Source organism: Pituophis catenifer, unplaced genomic scaffold (genome assembly GCF_029215685.1).
Source record: "Pituophis catenifer annectens isolate HBS135680 unplaced genomic scaffold, rPitCat1.0.hap2 SCAF_2, whole genome shotgun sequence".
Taxonomy (NCBI): Eukaryota; Metazoa; Chordata; class Lepidosauria; order Squamata; family Colubridae; genus Pituophis; species Pituophis catenifer.
The window spans coordinates 269,323,800-269,343,335 of record NW_027256882.1 but is presented as its reverse complement, the minus strand read 5'-3'; the positions used below and the strand labels follow the sequence as shown (position 1 = coordinate 269,343,335).

General features: G+C 40.0%; 1 protein-coding gene across 1 annotated transcript in view; it reads left to right on the top strand.

Annotated features, from left to right (window-relative positions):
* The first annotated feature begins 14,060 nt into the window (after positions 1 to 14,060).
* IL31RA (interleukin 31 receptor A) overlaps positions 14,061 to 19,536 on the top strand; it is a 35,882-nt gene continuing 30,406 nt past the window's right edge. Inside the window, exons 1-3 of the mRNA XM_070935879.1 lie at positions 14,061 to 14,148; positions 16,463 to 16,583; positions 18,040 to 18,206. Of these exons, the coding sequence (XP_070791980.1) occupies positions 14,061 to 14,148; positions 16,463 to 16,583; positions 18,040 to 18,206 (376 nt within the window). The remainder of the gene's footprint in view (positions 14,149 to 16,462; positions 16,584 to 18,039; positions 18,207 to 19,536) is intronic.

The following is a 19,536-nucleotide window of genomic DNA, read 5'->3' as shown; positions in this document are numbered from 1 at the left end:
TCATGTCCTGTGCTGTGGATTTTATAGAATTTAGCTCAATTCTGGCAGAGTGTTATTCGAAATTGTTGATTTAATGAATGTTTTTAGGATTACATGATATCAATTCTAAAAATACAAACTTCCTTACATTTACCAGTTTATTGATTCTGTAACCTACACAACATACATAGCATTCACAAGGCAGAAAAGGTGTATTCAAGTCTATTTTGCTTTATCATGCTGGTTATTATAAGCAAACTTATTTCCATTTCCTAGGTCAACAACTTTGCATAGGCCTAAATTGCTTTGTTGATAAGAACTATTCAAATACTTTTTAATAACTGGTAAGTTGAAGGCTACATTTTTGAAATAATATTGAGGAAATGTCCAGACAATTATTGCAGTGCATTTTCCTTCTGTTGATTCTTCAGGGACAGGTAATTTCTCAATAAATTGATGTATCTGAGGCAGAGCACTTGAAAGTGTTTTTTTCACATATTTAAGAAGATGAAAATAGGCTGATGGGGAAGATTGGGGGTAATTGGTAACATGTAGAGTCCCCTTTAAACAGTAAGTGGTCTGCTGGCCAGTTTAGGACTTGACAGTCTATCTTTTAATGAGAAGAGGAAGAGTATAATTCTGAAAAAAGAAATGGGAAGGTATTTTTTCCTTCTCCAATCTTGGTTGAGAGTTCTCAGAAATAAAGAGAATAAAGAATTTAGCTCATTAGTTTAGGAATTAAACCCAAAGCCCAAGGCATTTTATGACAACTGAAGCTAATGAGATTAAAGTTGGCAGGAAACCTACAGGTAGCGAACAAGGTAGCCTTTATTTCTCCCCCTCTTTTTTTTTTTTAGTCCTACTTTGCTCAGTTTTGATGACTTTATATATCAAAACAATTTATTTGTTCAGGTTCATGATTACTAACTTTGGTACGTTTTCAGTGAAACACTGAACTCTTAAAGTTTCTTAGGTTGCCTTTTACTCCAGAGATTTTGTATTTAGCACTATATACCCCCAGACAAACCTGAATCTGCTTAAGGGAAAATCTGGAAATAGTTGTTTGAAAAATGTATTCCTGGATAATGGGAATTTATTGTTCTGTTTCACACCAATATCACTAAATTAAAGGTAATGTGACTACTTGCCAGGTAGAATTTTGAGGCCATACCCAAGCAATCTGGAATTTTGGTGGATGACTATGGTTGGAGATTTAAAAGGGATCTGAAATGTTTGGGTCCCCTGAAAGATAAGCTTCAGCTGTGATACAACTTGGACACCCTTTGGCTGTGGTTAGCATGACCAATGAGATGGAGTTACAGATATTTTAGATAACTGGTTTCCCTATTAAAGAGTTAAGCATTTTTTTAAAAAAGTATGGATTGTATCATGGAGTATTCAGCGTTTGGATATGAAAGTTTGTGTGATATTTCATTAGATTGCTTATTTTTTTTCAGTTTGTGGATGAAATAAAGATGGTTAGCATGGGCACCTATTGGGAGCAGAACCAGTGTGGAAACAGCATTACAGTTCATGGATGGGTAGATCTTGTTGAAATAATCTGAGAAGTGATCTGATTTGCAAAGGAATGGTAAGCAAGGCCGGCTGGTGCAGGAATGGATGCAGTTGGCACACAAGATGGACATGTGCAAAGCCCCTCCTATGCATGGCTGCTACCTTAAGCAGGAGCTGAGAACATAGGACCCCCAGATTATGCACCAGTTCTGAAGGGGGGGGGATACAAACTCCAGAGCCAGTGGTGGAAAATCTCTGAAATCAGGTTGAGAAGATCTAAAACGCATAATCACTCAGGTCTTGCTAGGGTTAAACCAAAGCCTGTTTCTCCCCAATCCAGGCTCCCATAACCCACAGACACTTTACAGTGGCACTTGATATACCCCCATAGCGTCCTGGATTGCACAGAGTTCAGGCCCTGGGTCCTCGACTGATGTTATGTAATGCCAGGTCGGTAATTAAAGCCCCCCTCCTTTGTGATCTTATTATGGAGGGGGGTGCAGACCTGGCTGGGATTACGGAGACCTGGTTGGGCCAGGAGGGGGGGGTCCCCTCGTTGAAATGTGCCTTCCAGGCTTCCGTGCATTTCATCAGCCGAGGGCTCTGGGGAGGGGTGTGGGGGGTAGCGGCAATTATTAGAGAAAGTCTTTGTCTGAGGGAGGCCACTGTTCCTCAGATAGCCAGATGTGAGTCCCTTCTTGTGAAGTGGGGTCGTGGGGTGCAGATGGGTTTGCTTACTATGTACCTGGCTCCCTGCCACATGACAGTGACCCTGCCTGAGCTACTCAACGTGATAGCTGGGGTGGCGGTTGATACCATTAGCAGAAGCATGTGCTTGTCATATTCCTTACCCTGGGTTTCAACCCAGGACAGAGCTGTTAAATGGTAACTTAATATTTAAAAAAAAAACTCCAAAGGAAAACAATAATTTTATATATAGACGGTCCTTGAATTATGGTAATTGGGACCAGAATTTTCATTACTAAATGATGTCATAAAACGACGTGTGACTGCATTGTTTAGTGATGGCAATCCTGGCCTTTCCTGTGGCAGCCATAAACAAATCACACCAGTCGATAAGCAATGATGTACCTTAATCTAAGCCACCCCCATCTTGGTCCCTCCCAGCCCTGAGCTTCAATAAGGGAAGGGATTGCTGTCTTTTCCCTCCCCCTCCTTCCCTCCCCCTCCCATCTCTGCCCTTTTGGCTGTCCTGCGCTCCACTGCTTCTGTTGGCCCTGCAGCCCTCTGCTCCACTGGCCCTGCTTTTGGAAGCATCTCAAAAATGGTTTGCACAATTACGAGAACAGCTGGTGTGTGACTTTCTGCTGTTTAGAAGGCCTCCAAAGCACTGTAAGATAGGCAAGGCTAGCCATTGGTGTGCTGGCACAGCTAGCAACTGCCTTGCATAGAGCCAGGCCTCCCGCCTGGACTATTGTAATGCTCTCTACATGGGGCTCCCCTTGAGGAGCACCCGGAGGCTCCAACTGGCGCAGAGTGCGGCCGCGCGGGTGGTAATGGGAGCGTCATGGCGCTCCCATGTGACACCTCCTGCGCGAGCTGCACTGGCTCCCGGTGGTCTTCCGGGTGCGCTTCAAGGTTTTGGTTACCACCTTTAAAGTGCTCCATGGCTTAGGACCTGGTTATCTACGGGACCGCCTACTACCACCAATAGCCTCCCACCGGCCAGTACGCTCTCATAGAGAGGGACTCCTCCGGGTGCCGTCAGCCAAACAGTGTCGGCTGGCGGCTCCTAGGGGGAGAGCCTTCTCTGTGGGGGCACCTACCGTCTGGAATGAGCTCCCCCCAGAGATACGGAGGATCCTGGATCTGCGCACCTTCTGCCGCGCTGTGAAGACCTTTTTATTCCATCAAGCGGGCTTGGCCTAATCTCCCTCTTTTAATATGTAAATTTTAATCTGTTTTTAAATTATTGGGGTGTTTTAATCTGTCCGGGCCAAAATGATTTAATTTGATTTTATCTGGTTTTTAAATTTTGTGTATTTATGTATTTTATTGCTTGGCTGTTCACCGCCCTGAGTCCTTCGGGAGTAGGGCAGTATACAAATCAAATAAACTAAACTAAACTAAACTAAACAGGCTTGGTCCTCATTGTCAGCAACAAAAGAGTGAAAATCAGCTGAGGGCAGCAGACCTGGTGGATTGCAAGGTGGCAGACCAAGGTGGCTAATCGGTAGTGATAAAAACTACAGGTTCGGGCGAACCGGTAGTAAAAAAACCCAACAATTTTGGACAAACTTAGTTAAAAAAGCTACCGGTTCAGGCGAACTGGTAGTTAGCTATCAGTTTGGGCGAACTGGTAATTTAAAAAACTTTCCAACGATCAGCTGTGAAGTGGGATTTAGTTTTGCTAGAAAGCAGGAAATACTGCTTTCTAACAAAGCTAAATAGTGTGCCACAGCTGATCCCTTGCTTCCACTTACCTTCCTGAGCCTCCTTTTGGCGTGTACTGCACATGTGCGTGTGCGCAGTGCACGTTTGGTGCGCACTGCATTCATGCACACTGCATATTCATGCGCACAGCATGCATTTGGCGCAAAGCACGCATGTATGGCCAGCGAACTGGTAGCAAATCAGTTCAGATTTCACCACTGCCCTAGATCTCTACTTCAGCTGGGGCATTGTGCTACTAAGGATCACCATTGTACAGGGCGGTCAAAAGGGCAGAGATGGGAGCTGCAGATAGGCAGTAGGGAGAGTTGAAGTGCCCATGCAGTCATGAGGCAGGATGCCAAGTGCACAAATTTTGACCACATAACCTCTGGGATGCTGCAACAGACAGAACTTTGAAGAGTGGGCAAAGGTACCATTTATTCAGTGCTTGGTCACTAAATGGTCATGATGGCTACTTATACACACGGACTCTGCATATTGCAATTTACACTGTAAGAAGAAAATTGATATGGATGCAATTCTTGTGCCTTATTCGTTATTGGGCGTTGGCGATCATGTTGGCGACCCTATTTTTATCAACAGGTGCACAAAAAAGTGCTGCTGAGTTTTGTCCAAACCAGTTCCTTAGATTTTAAAGCTATGATGTTGTTCTTCTGCCTGGACTTCGTTTGCCTTCATTTTTTTCCTGGAGGATTAAGTGAAGTATGCTGTATTTTTCTAGGTGTCACATCACATGTCCAAAATAGTCTTAACTTTTGCTTTTTTTATGATTTTGTTGATTTCCTTTGGCTTTCCCAGGTGGTTTATCACCTCATTTCTAATTTTGTCAACCTAGTTTATACGTAACACTCGCCTGTAAATCCACATTCATCCACATTTCAAATACTTTTGGATGCAATGCCCAAAGGTATCTAATAACAGTCTGTGAAAAAGTGTTATTTTTGTTTTGACAGTATTTTGAAATTTATATAAATAATTGTACAAACTCTTGTTAGCAGTAATGAAGTTATATCATTCCGCCATAATATCATTTTATTTAATTTTGCCTCAGTGTACAGTACAAACTTGGTTGTTACAGTTTAGTGTATCATGTGCATCCAGTTGATGACAAAAATAAGATTTATACATAATTCAGTCTAAAGTCAAAAACCTTGGAAATCAATTATCCATCCATCCATCCATCCATCCAAGGTACATTAATGTAATCCCTCAACTAACCTGGCCCCATGCCATGCAGGGTTTTAAGGTTCAAAACCAGTATCTTAATTTAAACTTGGAAGCAGATGCAGCTCATGAAGCTGATGTAATGTGTGCCATTCTAGGAGCACAGATAATAGTCTGTGCTACTGCTTTTTGCACTAATTGAAGCTTCCAGATACTCTTTAAGGGGAGCCCCAATTAGAATGCATTATAATAGTCTATTCAGAAGGTGACTAGGGCATGATTAAAGCCTCCTAATCAAAGAAGCAATCCACATATTAGTTTATTCGGTATACCCAGTGTAACATTTTCCATTTCATTCTTTTAGGTTGTCATGATTAAAGCCTCCTAATCAAAGAAGCAATCCACATATTAGTTTATTTTGTATATCCAGTGTAGCATCATTTTCCATTTCATTCTTTTAGGTTGTCATTTTTAAATCCACTTTCAGATCAGACTCAAATCTTGTCAAATAAAACTTATTCCTTTTCCATAACATCTTTTAAACAGAATCTATCTATAGAGGCAGAAACTCTTAAAATTAATTTTTGGGTCTATTGTTCAAAAACATCTTTCAATATGTATTAGGATAAAATATTTCTGAGTCTTGAGAGCTGAATGTTTGAGAAACACTGCTGTAGGAAGGATATTGCAACATCTGTGCTGATATAAAAGAATATATAGGGTTTGTCCCCCTTTTGTGCCTAGATTGTGTTTTCTATCAATTTGTATTAACCAGACATTGAACTGACTGGCCTATGCTTTTCCTTGGGTTCCTTTTTAAAAATTAAATGTTACATTCGCTATCTCCTGTTTTCTGACTCAGTCCCAAGTCCCATATCTTTTTCTAGCAGGGCAGCAATGTCACTTTTGAATATTTGAATCTTCCAGTGGATGCCATCAAGACTTAAAAGTCAGTAGACTTTTCAACGATTCTCTAAAAGGATGCAAATGACCAGCTGTCTGCAAGGAATATAAATCCTTCCATTCCCCACCATCCTGTCAGAGTTGAAGAAGCTTCTTGGATGAGAAGCAAAAATGTTTGCTTCTCATCCAAGAAATGGAATGGAAATTCTTTCAATTCTTTGAAAGAATTTTCAAAGAAAAACTAAGAAAGTCCTGGTGGTGCAATGGACTAAACTACTGTTAAAGTAGTATTTAGCTGCCAGCTGCCTGCAATTACTGCGAGTTCAGTTCTCACCAGGCTCAAGGTTGACTCAGCCTTCCATCCTTCCGAGGTAGATAAAATGAGGACCCGGTTTGTGAGGGCAATAAGTTGACTTCGTATAAAATAGAACACCGCTGGGGGGGGGGGGGGCAAAAGCCCTACTAAGCAGGTATATACAAAAGTATGGAGGCTATTGCTTAAAAGCATTGTAAGCCGCCCTGAGTCTCTGGAGAAGGGCAGCATATAAATCAAATAAATAAATAAATAAATCCAATTGCCTCCTGAAAAAGCACCTTTGGGAAAACCATCAAGACTTTGTGGACTTCTCATAGTACAATCTCTGAAATGTCTTAGCACGTCTATCTTTGGTGAAGCATCTGAAGCCTCTCTGGGCTTTTGCATGCAGCCAGATACATTCGAGTCATTTCTGAGAACTTTCCCGGGCCGAAAACCTGTGAACCGAAGGCCGTTCACAGCTGGCCCGCACATTGTGGGCAACGATGATGAAACCAGGCCCCGATTTCCCCGAAGTTTAATGACGGGAAAAAGCGCTTGGAAGAAGCGGAAAAAACAGGCGGCTCCTCGCAAGGTTGAGCCCAGAGGCGGAACTTCAGCCGTGGTGGGAAAGTCTCACATTTGAGGCTTAGTCATTTCGCCTGTCGGCTGAGAAAAGTGAAGCCGGCTCCTGCGGTGGTTGGAGGTGAGCAGCCGAAATCGGGACGGTAACTGGTGACCGATGGCTATCCGGGCGCTGTGTGTGTGTGTGTGTGTGTGTGTGATCTTTCACCTGAGTCTTGCAGTTTTCTTACGCGTCCGGCAAGCGAAGCAAGTGCGCTTGTGCGCCTCGAACTCTTAATAGCGCGCAGAGAAAGCGACCTCCCCCACCCCATTTTGACTCTCAGCTCTTCCAAATAATTCTTGCTCACTTCCTGCCTGTTGCTTAACGCCCCACCACCGAGCCAGCCTCCTCCTCCCCCCTCCCCCTGTCTTTTCTTCCGATTCCCCTTTTCTTGCACGATCCCTTTCTGCATATTTTTTCCCTCAGCTTCTTGTTCAAGTTCCCTGGAATTCAAGTTCCCTCGAATATCATCTCTTTCGGAGAAACGGAACTCCAATCTCTTCTCCCTTCTTCTACCTCCTCCTCCTCCTCCTGGACTCAGCCGAGAAAGCCTTTTCCCAGAAGGTGCTCCAAGTTAAATTGTAATGTTGGGAAAGCCTTGCATCTCTTCATCTGGGCGTTTGAAGCGATAGCAAATTAAGGACAGCCTGGCCGTTTCCTTTCAAGGTTGGGTTCTTGATGAATCTTCTGAGGAGGAGAAGGAGGAGAAACCGTCTGAAATCTTTTAAAATTGTAGCCCAAAAGATATTTTTGAAAAATGAAAATGAAAACTTACCTCTAGCTTTGTTCTGAGTTGCCCAAGGTGTGGGTGGGTGGGTGTGTATGTGTGCCTATGTGTGCGCCTGGGCTCACACCCATCTGACTGTCCCTCCTTGGATTTTTCAATTGGATGCATTGCGCAAATTTGAAACGGGGAATTCATTTGGGAAGAATTGGACTGTATTCATGGGTGGGAATTTTGGGAATTATAGGTAGTTCTTGATTTATTGCCATTCGTGTAGTGACGGAAGTTACAGTGGCACTGAAAAACAGTGATGGGACTGTTTTTCGTATTTAGGATCCATCCCCATGGATGAAAATTTGGGCACTTGTAAACTGGCATATATTTATGACAGTTGCATTATCCTAAAGACACATGATCAGCATTTGTAACTTTCCCATCCAGTTCCCAACAAGCGAAGTCAACGGAGGAAGTAGGGGGGAAGCCAGATTCATTCAATGATGCTATGTTTCAGTTAACAACTGCAGTGACTCTTAACAACTGTTGCAAAAGGGTTGTAAAATGGGGTAAATCAGCAGCTGCCTGGAGAAGGAAGCCAGATTCAGTTTTAATGATGGCATGTTTCAGTTAACTGCAGTGACTCTCTTAACAATTGTTGCAAAAAGGTTGTAAAATGGAGTAAAACTCGATCAGCACCTGCCTTGCTTAGCAATGGAAATTTGGGGCTCCCTTGTGATCATAAGTCGAGGATTTTCTGCATAGTCCAGTACAGCTGGAGGCCCTTTCTGTAGAAGAAGGTGCTGTAAGAGATTCTTCTGAAGTTGTTTGCATATTCCATTAATTTGGCAATTCATTTTTTTAACAATTCAAATAATTTTAAGGCCATCCCAGGTCAACTCAAGAATCAACAAATAAGGTATAACCTTTTATCCAGCATTTCCCAATACTATTTATTTCAATAAAAAGCAGCATTTTAAAAAATGTTTAAGTTCTCCAGAAGAATTTATTGAATTGCAGAGTGTGCACTGGCATTTAGTATTCTGTATTACAGTTGGAGGGAAAGCAGGCACATTAAATCATTTTATAAAGTCAGTATAAATCTTGTACAGGTAGTCCTCAACTTACAACAGTTCACTTAGTGACCATTCAAAGTTACAACAGCGCTGAAAAAAGTGACATGACCATTTTTCAGACTTATGATCGTTGCAGCATCCCCATGGTCACGCGATTTACATTCAGATGATTGACAACTGACTCACATTTATGACGGTTGCAGTGTCCTGGAATCATGTGATCCTCTATTGCGACTTTCTGACAAGCAAAGACAATGGGGAAACCAGATTCACTTAACAATCATGTTACTAATTTAAGAACTGCAGCGATTTGCTTAATAAATATGGTGAGAAAAGTCGTAAAATGGGGCAAAACCCACTTAACAAATTTCTCACTTAGCAACATAAATTTTCGGCTCAATTGCAGTCGTAAGTCAAGGACTATCTGTACTGTGCATGCAATCATTTTCTATTTTTTTTTCTTTTTCTCTTTGAAAGTATTTACCCATCTACCAACAAATAGGTAGCAGAACCGATAACTAGATTTGGAAGTGTATTACAATTATTTGATGAGTATTCAACATGTAAATGGGACAAATATTTCAACTCATATTTATATTAATCAATTACCTCACTCTCTGCCAGCAGAAACTTATAAAAACAAGTGACAGCACAGAGTTTTGCTATATTAACCCAGCTACAAGTCTACTCAAAGTTAGGTCATACAAAACTCAGTCTCTTATGAGGGAGTTTCCTTCAAGTAGAACTTAAAGTTGAGGAACAAGACTCCCCTCCCCCCCAAAACAACAACAACAACAACCAGCAATGACTGTGGAATCTGCTTGAGCCAGCACAAAGACATGTCACTGATGATTTGTGGAAGACATGAATGCAGAACTTTACGCTCAATCCAATCCCAGCCCACCACAAAAGCAGCTTCTATCCATCTTTTCCTGCTTGGCTTCCAAAGAAATGTTTTTCCTTTTGGCTGACACAACATAGGTCCAGCAGTTTGTAGTGTAGCCTTTGGAGATCAGCTTGGCCTCTCCTGCCCCAGTTGTCCCTGAAGGTCCTATGAGTGCAGCCCCTAGTCCCTGCCACTGATTTTCAGGACCAGTAGGGGAGCTAGGGACTTGCACTAGGTAAAAAGTCATCCTTCCCATTTCTCTGGGCAAGCCCTGGATGGAGATAAGTGGCCCACCATTCTTCCAGAGTGAAAAAAACAAACAAATAAAAAACACCCTCACTTCCCCATGATAAAGCAGGGACAGTTTTACTGCTGAGGTCCCACAACAGAATCTTCAAGCTAAGGATGCCCACATCCTTCATAAAAATCCCCAAACATTATTTATTTCTAGTACAAAAAGACCTACTTCCTGCATAGTCTCTGTAATTCTGGGGAATTAGGTCTTTTTGTACTAGAAATAAATAATGTTTGAGGATTTTTCTAAAGTTTTCCATATGCTGAAAAGCGTATAAAATCAGCCCTTTATTAAACTATGTCTGAACTTGGTAGCTAAAACAATTCTTTATAGCTAGCAGAAATATAAGAAATATAATAAAAGTCCTATGAGTTTTTTCATTAAACTAGCTTGTCCTTTTTTATACAGGGAAAGGGCATATTAAAAGGGGCTCCTATAAACATCCAAATTTTGTCCTAGAATTAAAATTACTATTAGTTTAAAACAGTGTTCTTCAAACTTGGCAGCTTTAAGATGTGTGTTTTCATTTTGGATGTGGAATTTGTTTTTTTTTTAAACATATATTTACAAATAGATGACTTTGATGATTTCTTATATCCAATTTGAGTTCCTTTTAAAGTGAAATTCGACTTAATTGCTGATATCATTTTATGATGTTCTATTAAGAGGAGAATCTCAGTAAACTTTTCTTTCCATTTCCTAGATACTACTACTACTGCTGCTCTAATGGGGAAATATTTTATATTACAATTTTGTAACATAAATATGTACACCTAGTAAAACATATTATTTGAGATAAACTGCTTAGGTAGTTAGTTAGTTTAGTTTAGTTTATTTGATTTGTATACCGCCCTACTCCCGAAGGACTCAGGGCGGTGAACAGCCAACAATAAAATACATAAATACACAAAATTTAAAAACCTGATAAAATCAAATTAAGCTTTTTGGCCCAGACAAATTAAATTTAAGGTAATTTCTGCACAAATTAAATTTAAGGTAATTTCTGCACTGTTACCAAAGTTCAATGCAAAGAAGTTGAAATAATTTGGCACAATATTACAAGTGGCATACCATGGTTTGTTTTCATGTGGCAAATTAGTATTGTAAATTATGGTTATAATTATAAAGTTAAGTAAGAGATTATAAAGTAAAAACTGTAATGATTCTGATTTGAAATTATGATTTAATGTAATAATTATAGCCGTTCCATTTCTGGAAGACACCGTATAATTAAGCAATTCTAGAAGTCTTAAAGGTAAAGGTAAAGGTTCCCCTTGCACATATGTGCTAGTCGTTCCCGACTCTACAGGGCGGTGCTCACCTGTGTTTCAAAGCCGAAGAGCCAGCGCTGTCTGAAGACGTCTCTGTGGTCATGTGGCCGGCATGACTAAACGCCAAAGGCGTACGGAACACTGTTACCTTCCCACCAAAGGTGGTCCCTATTTTTCTACTTGCATTTTATACGTGCTTTCAAACTGCTAGGTTGGCAGAAACTGGGACATGTAACGGGAGCTCACTCCATTACGCGGCACTAGGGATTCAGAAGTCTTACACTGTATTAATATCAATTCATTTTATTTGGATTGTCTCCAAGTAAAGGATTTGGAGACAATACACCTTCTGAAAGAGGTGGAGAAAAACTGTCTGAAAAAGGACAAAGGGACCGAGGCTTCTTAAGAGAAAATAAAATAGTTTTTCCTGCATATATTTTCTAAGAAAAATCAGTCCCTAAGAGTATTGTTTTGTTTACTCATGACTATAAACATCAGTATTACTCTAAGAACTGAAGGGCAGTGAAAACAAGGGGAGATTATTATTAGCAATTAAAGCCCACATAAAATGTTCTGACTGTTGGACAGAATTTCTGCAAGTTGCATTAATTAACGTGACCTCAGTATGTTCTAATAACCTGTAGAAAGTTCTATTTATTGATTTTGGAAATATGAATTTTTAATTGAATTATCTCCAAAGCAGCTTGTGAAAGCAAGTCATTAAAAAACACTCACAAACTCTAATACCCTATCCACTTTTGCAGCTCCAGAACAATTTGCGTAGAGCTTTCAAACTTAAAAAAAATCTGGAAAAAAAATAGCTCTTTCATATGATACAAGGTTCTTTATGATGTCTTCTGATACTTATCATGTATAGACAAGTTATATTGAAGAGTGCTACTGCCAATTCTCTACCACCCCAAAGTACAAGTAATTGTAACTGGTAAGTCAGGCCCATGGGGGAGTATTTGAAGACTGAATAAGGACTCATTGTAGATAAGGGCTGAATGTGGGGAAAAAAGCTTCTTTCAATAACAAGCTGTGTAAAATTAAAAGTTTTGGGGCAAGAATAGAATAGAGTAGAATAGAATAACAGAGTTGAAAAGGACCTTGGAGGTCTTCTAGTCTAACCCCCTGCTTAGGCAGGAAACCCTATACCACTTCAGACAAATGGTTATCCAATCTCTTCTTAAAAACTTCCAGTGTTGGAGCATTTTGTTGGAGCAATCATCTTTGTGGCTCTTCTCTGCACTCTTTCTCGAGTCTCAACATCTTTTTTACATCGTGGCAAACAAAACTGGATGCAGTATTCCAAGTGTGGTCTTAACAAGACATTATAAAGTGGTATTAACACTTCACATGATCTTGATTTTGCTCTGTTTATGCAGCCTAGAACTGTATTGGCTTTTTTGCACACTGCTGGATCATATTTAAGTGATTGTCCACTAGGACTCCAAGATCCCTCTCACAGTCACCACTATTGAGCAAGGTACCACATATACTGTACCTGTGCATTTTGTTTTTCTTGCCTAAGTGTAGAATTTTACTTTTTTCACCATTGAATTTCATTTTGTTAGATAGCGCCCATTGTTCAAGTCTGTCAAGATCCTTCTGTATCTTAAGCCTATCTTCCAGAGTGTTGGCTATTCCTGCTAGCTTGGTGTCATCTGCAAATTTGATGAGTTCCCCATCTATCCCTTTGTCCAAATCATTGATGAAGATGTTGAAGAGTACTGGGCCTAAAACAGAGCCCTGGGGCACCCCACTGCATACCTCCCTCCATGTAGATGTAGTTCCATTGAGGACTACACGTTGAGTGTGGTTGGTCAGCTAGTTACGAATCCATCTGGTGGTGATGCTATCTAACCTATATTTTTCTATTTTATCTATTTTGCCTATAATTTTTCATTATTAAATTCTTACTGTTTCTGTTTTTCTTGGGCAGAACCTTAAATAGTGTGCCTTAATGTTGAAGGAAGAAGGATAAGTGATATTCTTGATGCCATGTTATTACTGGCCATTTCCATGTAATTTATCATTTGTACATATGTTGTGGCATGTAATGATGTGTGGCTTCTGTAAGACTGCCTTGAGTTATTTATAAAAAATAATAAAGGAGGAATTAAAGAAATCTAAACATGTCAACTAAGAAGTAAAATCAGAAGTTCTGTTTTCAGATAAAAGGACAGCAACCATGACAATATCTTGATTCAAGCTATATATAATTAAATCTACTGTCACCTAATGACTCACCTGTACAATAATACATTCATCTTTAAATGTTCTATAAGATCATAGGAAGCAGGTTTTATTCCTGTGAAGAAGATCAATTCATAATCAGAGCTCTTTTTCAGATTCTAGCCTTGAAATACATGGTATTAATAACAAGTTATTATCTTGCAGGAAAGTGAGGCACAATGTTTATTGTTCCCTCCCACTTGTCATAATTTCAAATTCAATTAAGATGTTTAACTGTATATTAAACTACTTGATTTTTCATTCTAATACTTAATAAAATACTGTATGTAGTGAATATTACAGGAGAATTATTCCAACCTACGAATAAGAAATTGAGGTGAGGGGATTGGAACAATTGTGGTGTATTCTATGCATATAGAATACTATCTTATATTTTATGTGATTGTTATATATAAACTTGGTCTGTTGTGTGGATGTTTGGGTGGTTTAGGGGTGGGGAATTGTGGTGGGTGCGAGTGTGTTTGGGGATTGTTATGTGTGTTCAACCTGGTCTTTGGGTGTTAAGTGAATTTTGTTGTATGGGTATACTGTGTATACACATACAATGACAATAAAGTTACTATTATTAAATGCTTAGGTTTTATGAATTCAATAGGCAGAGAACTACTAACATTTTGTGCAAAAAAATCTAACAAGAAAACCTTATATTTTATTACAGAATGTCCAGCCTTTGCAAAATGAGCCAAATTAAAGGATTATTTTTTGTGCTTTGGAACTTGACAGTACTTTGCAAATTCTGCTTAAATGGTAAATTGAATCTTTTATGTGTTTCTTACCATTGGGTTGCAATGCTAAATAAATTTGCAGAAAACGATTACATTTAATTTTTATTTAATTTTTAGAACTGTTAGGATCAGGTAGTATAAAAGTTGGTGGTATTTCTTTCTAGCAATGATTGAGGCTAATAACACAGGTAGTCCTTGACTTATGACACAGTTGTGATTGGAATTTTAGTCATAAATCATTGCAGTCATAAGTCGAGGCATCACATGAGCAGACTCAACTTTTTCTACTGTTTTATGGCGGTCATAAGTGCAAGGTCCCTCTCCCAAATAGGCAGTTTTGCCATTAACCAACTGGTTGTAAGTCAAGGACTACCTGTATAGGTAGTCCTTGTATAGCCCTTGTGTTCCAAATGTTCAAAGCTGCAACAGTGCTGAGAAAAAATAATAATTTCACAACCAAGGCCTTAACAGTGTGACTTTCAGTCACATGTTCACCATTATAGTCACTCAGTGTGTTTTTGTCCTGTGCCTGATGTGGTCTTTTTCTCCCATCCTCACTCGCAGAGTGGCAAGATTGCTTAAACACTGATGGTTTCCTGAGTTGTTTTTCTTTAAAGCCCAGCACTTCCCCAAAAGTTTCCCCAAAAGTTGCAGATTAACAAGATCAACTCTGTGGCCTTAGTTAGCCCCAATTTACTTGTAATTGACAAGACTATTTGGTATCATACCATTTAGAAGGCTTTGTCTGCCTTCTAAGTGGCTTGGGAACATGCAGTAGATAGGCCAGGGGTCGGCAACCTTAAAAACTCAAAGAGCCACTAAGGTCCTAACCAGAAGCCCCTTTTCAATTCTGGAGCCGACTGGAAGTCTAGTTCCCCCATCATAGTCTCCTCCTAGTGCGGTGTCCTTTTTCTTCTGCTGACTGGAAGTTGGTTCCCCCACCATAGAGTCTCATCCTAGCGTGGCCTCCTTTTTCCTCTATCTGTCCTAACCGAAAAGCCCTATCAATTGTGGAGCCAACCAGCAACAAGGAGCCGCAGCAGAGGGATGAAAGAGCCACATGCGGCTCCAGAGCTGCAGGTTGCTGACCCCTGAGGTAGGCCAACAGCCGGCACTAGTGCATTCCTTTGGATGTGTATTTCTCATTGTGTGCCTGCTTATTTATTTATTTATTTATTTGTAACCCCTTCCTCTCAAATGAATGTAAATGCATTCATTAATTCCCCTCTGGCAAATTATCCCAGGACCCAAGTGAACATTTCAAAGGAGGGGGAAAGGAGAAAAGAAAGCCTAATTGGATGTCATGTGATTTTCCATTTAAGGATCAGATCACTTAACAACTGAGTTGCAGGTCCCATTTGAGGTTGCTAAACAAGGACTGCCTTAAACAGTTTAAATTTTGCAATTTTATTCAATTGAATCCCTGGTAAAGGCTAAGAATATTTTTGATATTTGGAATTTGTTTCTTGGAGCTAATTGGGGCAGAAGGAAGATTTTCATTGGCACAGTGAAAAATGTTTTTGTGTGTGTATCCTTTGTTCTGTATGTCATTTATCCTCTTTAACAGAATACAGATAAATCTTGATATCCAAAGATAATTCAAAGCTGATAGACGTGGAACAATATTATTTCCTAATAAAAACGGTGGGGTTATAGTAGGAGTTACAGTATAATGTAAAAGCTAGTCATATTTATTTTAAAAAGCTCTCCCTTTAGAAATGAAAGGTGCCAGTGTGAAATAATGGTTAAAAACTAGAACTGAAGAGGCTCCCCTCAGTCATGGAAACTAACTGAATGGCTTTGGGTCACTCCTTTTCTGTAGCTCAGGGCTGTCAAACTTGCGGCCCACAGGCCAAATGTATCACATGCTGGCCATGCCCATGCCTGGTTTAGCAAAGGGGAAAAAAGTCACGATATGTCACGTGACGCCATCGTGACGATGCAAGTTTGACACCCCTGCTCTAGCTGAACACACCTCACAGTATGGGGGAAATCTACTTACCTTCCTTACCGGTTTGGAAGCACATGCACATGCGCAGAAGGTAAAAAACACATTACTTCCTGGTTAAAACCAGGAAGTAATGACACCTGGGCGGGTGGGTGGAGCTTCGCTCTTCCATTGCTACCTGATCGCCGAACCACTGGCCAAGATTGCTACCGGATCGGGCGTTCCAGTCTGATCCGAGAGCATTTCACCCCTGCCTCACAGGTTATTATTTGAAAATAAAATGAGGAAAATAACTCAGGGAAATACTTGTGCTTTTAGCATTTAAAGGACCGTAAAGCAATTAAATAATGCCTGATGACAATTTTTCTTTTGTTCCACTTAATTACAGCTTTGCCACAGAAACCTGAAAACATTTCTTGCATTTATCATTACAATTACGATCTTAATTGTAGCTGGGCTTCTGGAAGAGAAATACCCAATGGTACAAACTGCAGTGTTACCATAGTCAAGTAAGTGGCAATTGGATGGTGGTCATGGGGTGGAATCAACTAATGACCATCATCTATACCAAGGGTTTCCAACCTTGGCAGCTTTAAGACTTGTGGACTTCAACTCCCAGAATTCCTCAGCCAGCGAAACTTCGCTGGCTGAGGAATTCTGGGAGTTGAAGTCCACGAGTCTTAAAGTTGCCAAGGTTGGAGACCCCTTATCTATACAGTGTAGAGATTATTCATTTGAGAATTTGCCTTTTCTCTGTTGCTGCTGCCTGTCCTGCAAACAGAATTGGCATGCTCCAGATCCCATTCATTAAACAATGTCATCTGATGAGACTCAGGAGGTGCATTTTCTGTCAGAGAGGCTGCTTTATGGAACATATCTTCCCAGATATGTGACGATTGAAAGCTTGCTGTCCATTAACTTTGCCTTGGAGACCTGATTCTTTTCCCAGACTTTGGGCTGGGCTGAATGTAGACTTCTTCTGGGAGGGCTTTACAAGTTATAGCAGATGTTTGGTCCCCTGGGATGTCCATCTTTTATTGGCTCTTATCCAGCCTACCACTGCAGCCAAACATTGCTTTAAAGTTTTGCACAGCCTATTACTGTATATAATATAATAGAGGTTTGCTTCTGTTAGAAAAATGTCAGGTGACAAGAACCTTCCACTCTTCACATGGAAATATTGGTGGGATCTTATTTACCTCTTAGGAAAGAAAATGCCAAAGGAGAAAAATTCCAGGGGTAACCAGGCAAAATGCCTAGTTAAGAAATAGAACTTCTTGTATGTAATGCTGCATTCAGGAACATATTTCTCATGAGTTAAACCAGTGGTGGGATTCACTTACCTTCCCTACCGGTTCGCAAATGTGAGCACATGTGCCTCATCTGCACATGCACATGGCCTTCTGCACATGCACAGTAGGCATGTATTACGTCTGGGCAGGTGGGCAGAGACTCGCACAGTCGCCGCTAGCGGTTTGCTCGATCCGGAGAGAACCGGCTGAATCCCACCACTGATAAATGTATCTGATAACCAAAAGATGAGTCTTGAAGTCTTTAGTTCCTGTTTGCTCAGTTAGCATCCTTGCTAACCTTCCATGCTGGTCTTGCTTTACTTTCTGCCTGCTACAGTGTTGGACACATAGTATTTGACTTTATTTAGAACTTATTTTAATTACCAATTGCAGTTCTGTTTTAAACAAGATGAAACGATCTTTAGTTAACACTTCTACTTTGACCTTAGCAGATTTGGGGGCATATTATTTTGTATGGAAGAAAAACTTATGCTTTATTTATTTAAAACCCATGGGGTTTCATCACATCTGTAAATGAAAGGCAAAATTTGCCTAATTTTTTTCCTAAATTGTGTCAGGTCTAAAAAACTCTATGATTGGTTCATGATAAAATTCTTGATCTTTGACTTTTTTAATTCAGATTTTTTTAATATAACAATCTACTTTTCTTTAGGTATTTCAGCAATGGGAGCAAAACAGCAAATGACAAAAATGGTACAATGAAAAATGGTTCATGTATAGCAAAATACATTCCATCTATGAGTTATGTTACACAAGTCAAAGTACAACTCTTTGGAGAAGAAGCATTCAGCTTGACTCCCCAGCGTGTGAACCACCTATGTAAGTCAACTCTTGACTTAATAAAAGATTTATTTATGAGGAGTCCTCAGTGCTCTCTGAGCTTGTTTTCTTGTAGACATTTCATTACTCAAACTAGATAACATCATCAGTGCTAGTATTGAGTGGCACTTGCTCTCAGTTTATATTCCAGTGGCTTACTCTGTCAGTATTGATAGGGGGGGTCTTGGATGTTCTTTGGTTGAGCTATTTATTGTTAGTGTGTTTGGCCATTCCTTGATTGGGGGTATTTTTGTTGGTCTGATATTAATCTTGGAGTTAATCTATGCTCATCTGGATGTTGATTGCTGGTGGGGGAAGTATTTTGGGTTTTTAGTTCCCTTTTTGGCTTGTTGATTGTCTCTTTTGCACAGTATGTAGAGATTGTTTATGTCTATTGATGCTTAATTTGTCAGAGTGCCAGGCTTCTAGAAATTCTCTAGAATTTCTCTTTTTTGGTCTTGGCTTGGTCTAGGATGGTCACAATTTCTCGGTTAAAATTATTGTTAAGTCAACAAGCCAAAAAGGGAACAAAAAGACCAAAATACTTCCCCACCAGCAATCAACATCCAGATGAGCATAGGACAGATTTACTCCAAGTTTAACATCAATCCAACAATCAACAAATAAACGATTTCCCAAACAGAACTGCCAAAAAAAGCTAATAGCCCCAAAAGACCCTCCAAGACCACTCCCACCAACATTGACCCAACACTGACAGGGCAAGCCACTAGAATATAAATTAAGAGCAAACTTACTAGCACTGATAATGTTATCTAGTTGGGTAATGAAACATCTGCAAGAAAACAGTCATTGTCAGAGAGCACCAAGGACCCCTCATTTCAAACCTGACTACAAATATTCTCCTTTATTAGACTTATTCATTCATTTAAAATATTTTTGTGTTCCCTCTTCTTAAACAGAACTTTGGTAACTCTTAACAACAAAAGCAATAATTATAAAATCAGAAACCATAAGAACAAAACTCAGCATCACAAACATCCCCTTGGGATGCCTTACAACCAGTTCCAGATATTCTCATTCTATCTCAGCATATGGATAAAAAGTCAGGACTTGATGTGAAAAGCTAAAATGTTGGGGGAGGTGGGTTTTCAAATCATTATGGGTTTCCATAAGGTAGTATATCCACAGAAAAAAATATGCTTCTGGAAGTTGGGGCTGTCACTGCGTTTTTATATTTACCAGCTGAGCTCATATTTCTGGACTGTCAGACTTTCCGTAGCTTGCCAAAATTTCTTATCAGTAACTGATACTACACATATCCGCATTCCTTTCTTTCTACTTCACACTTTTCTTTGTTCTCTTGCCAAGA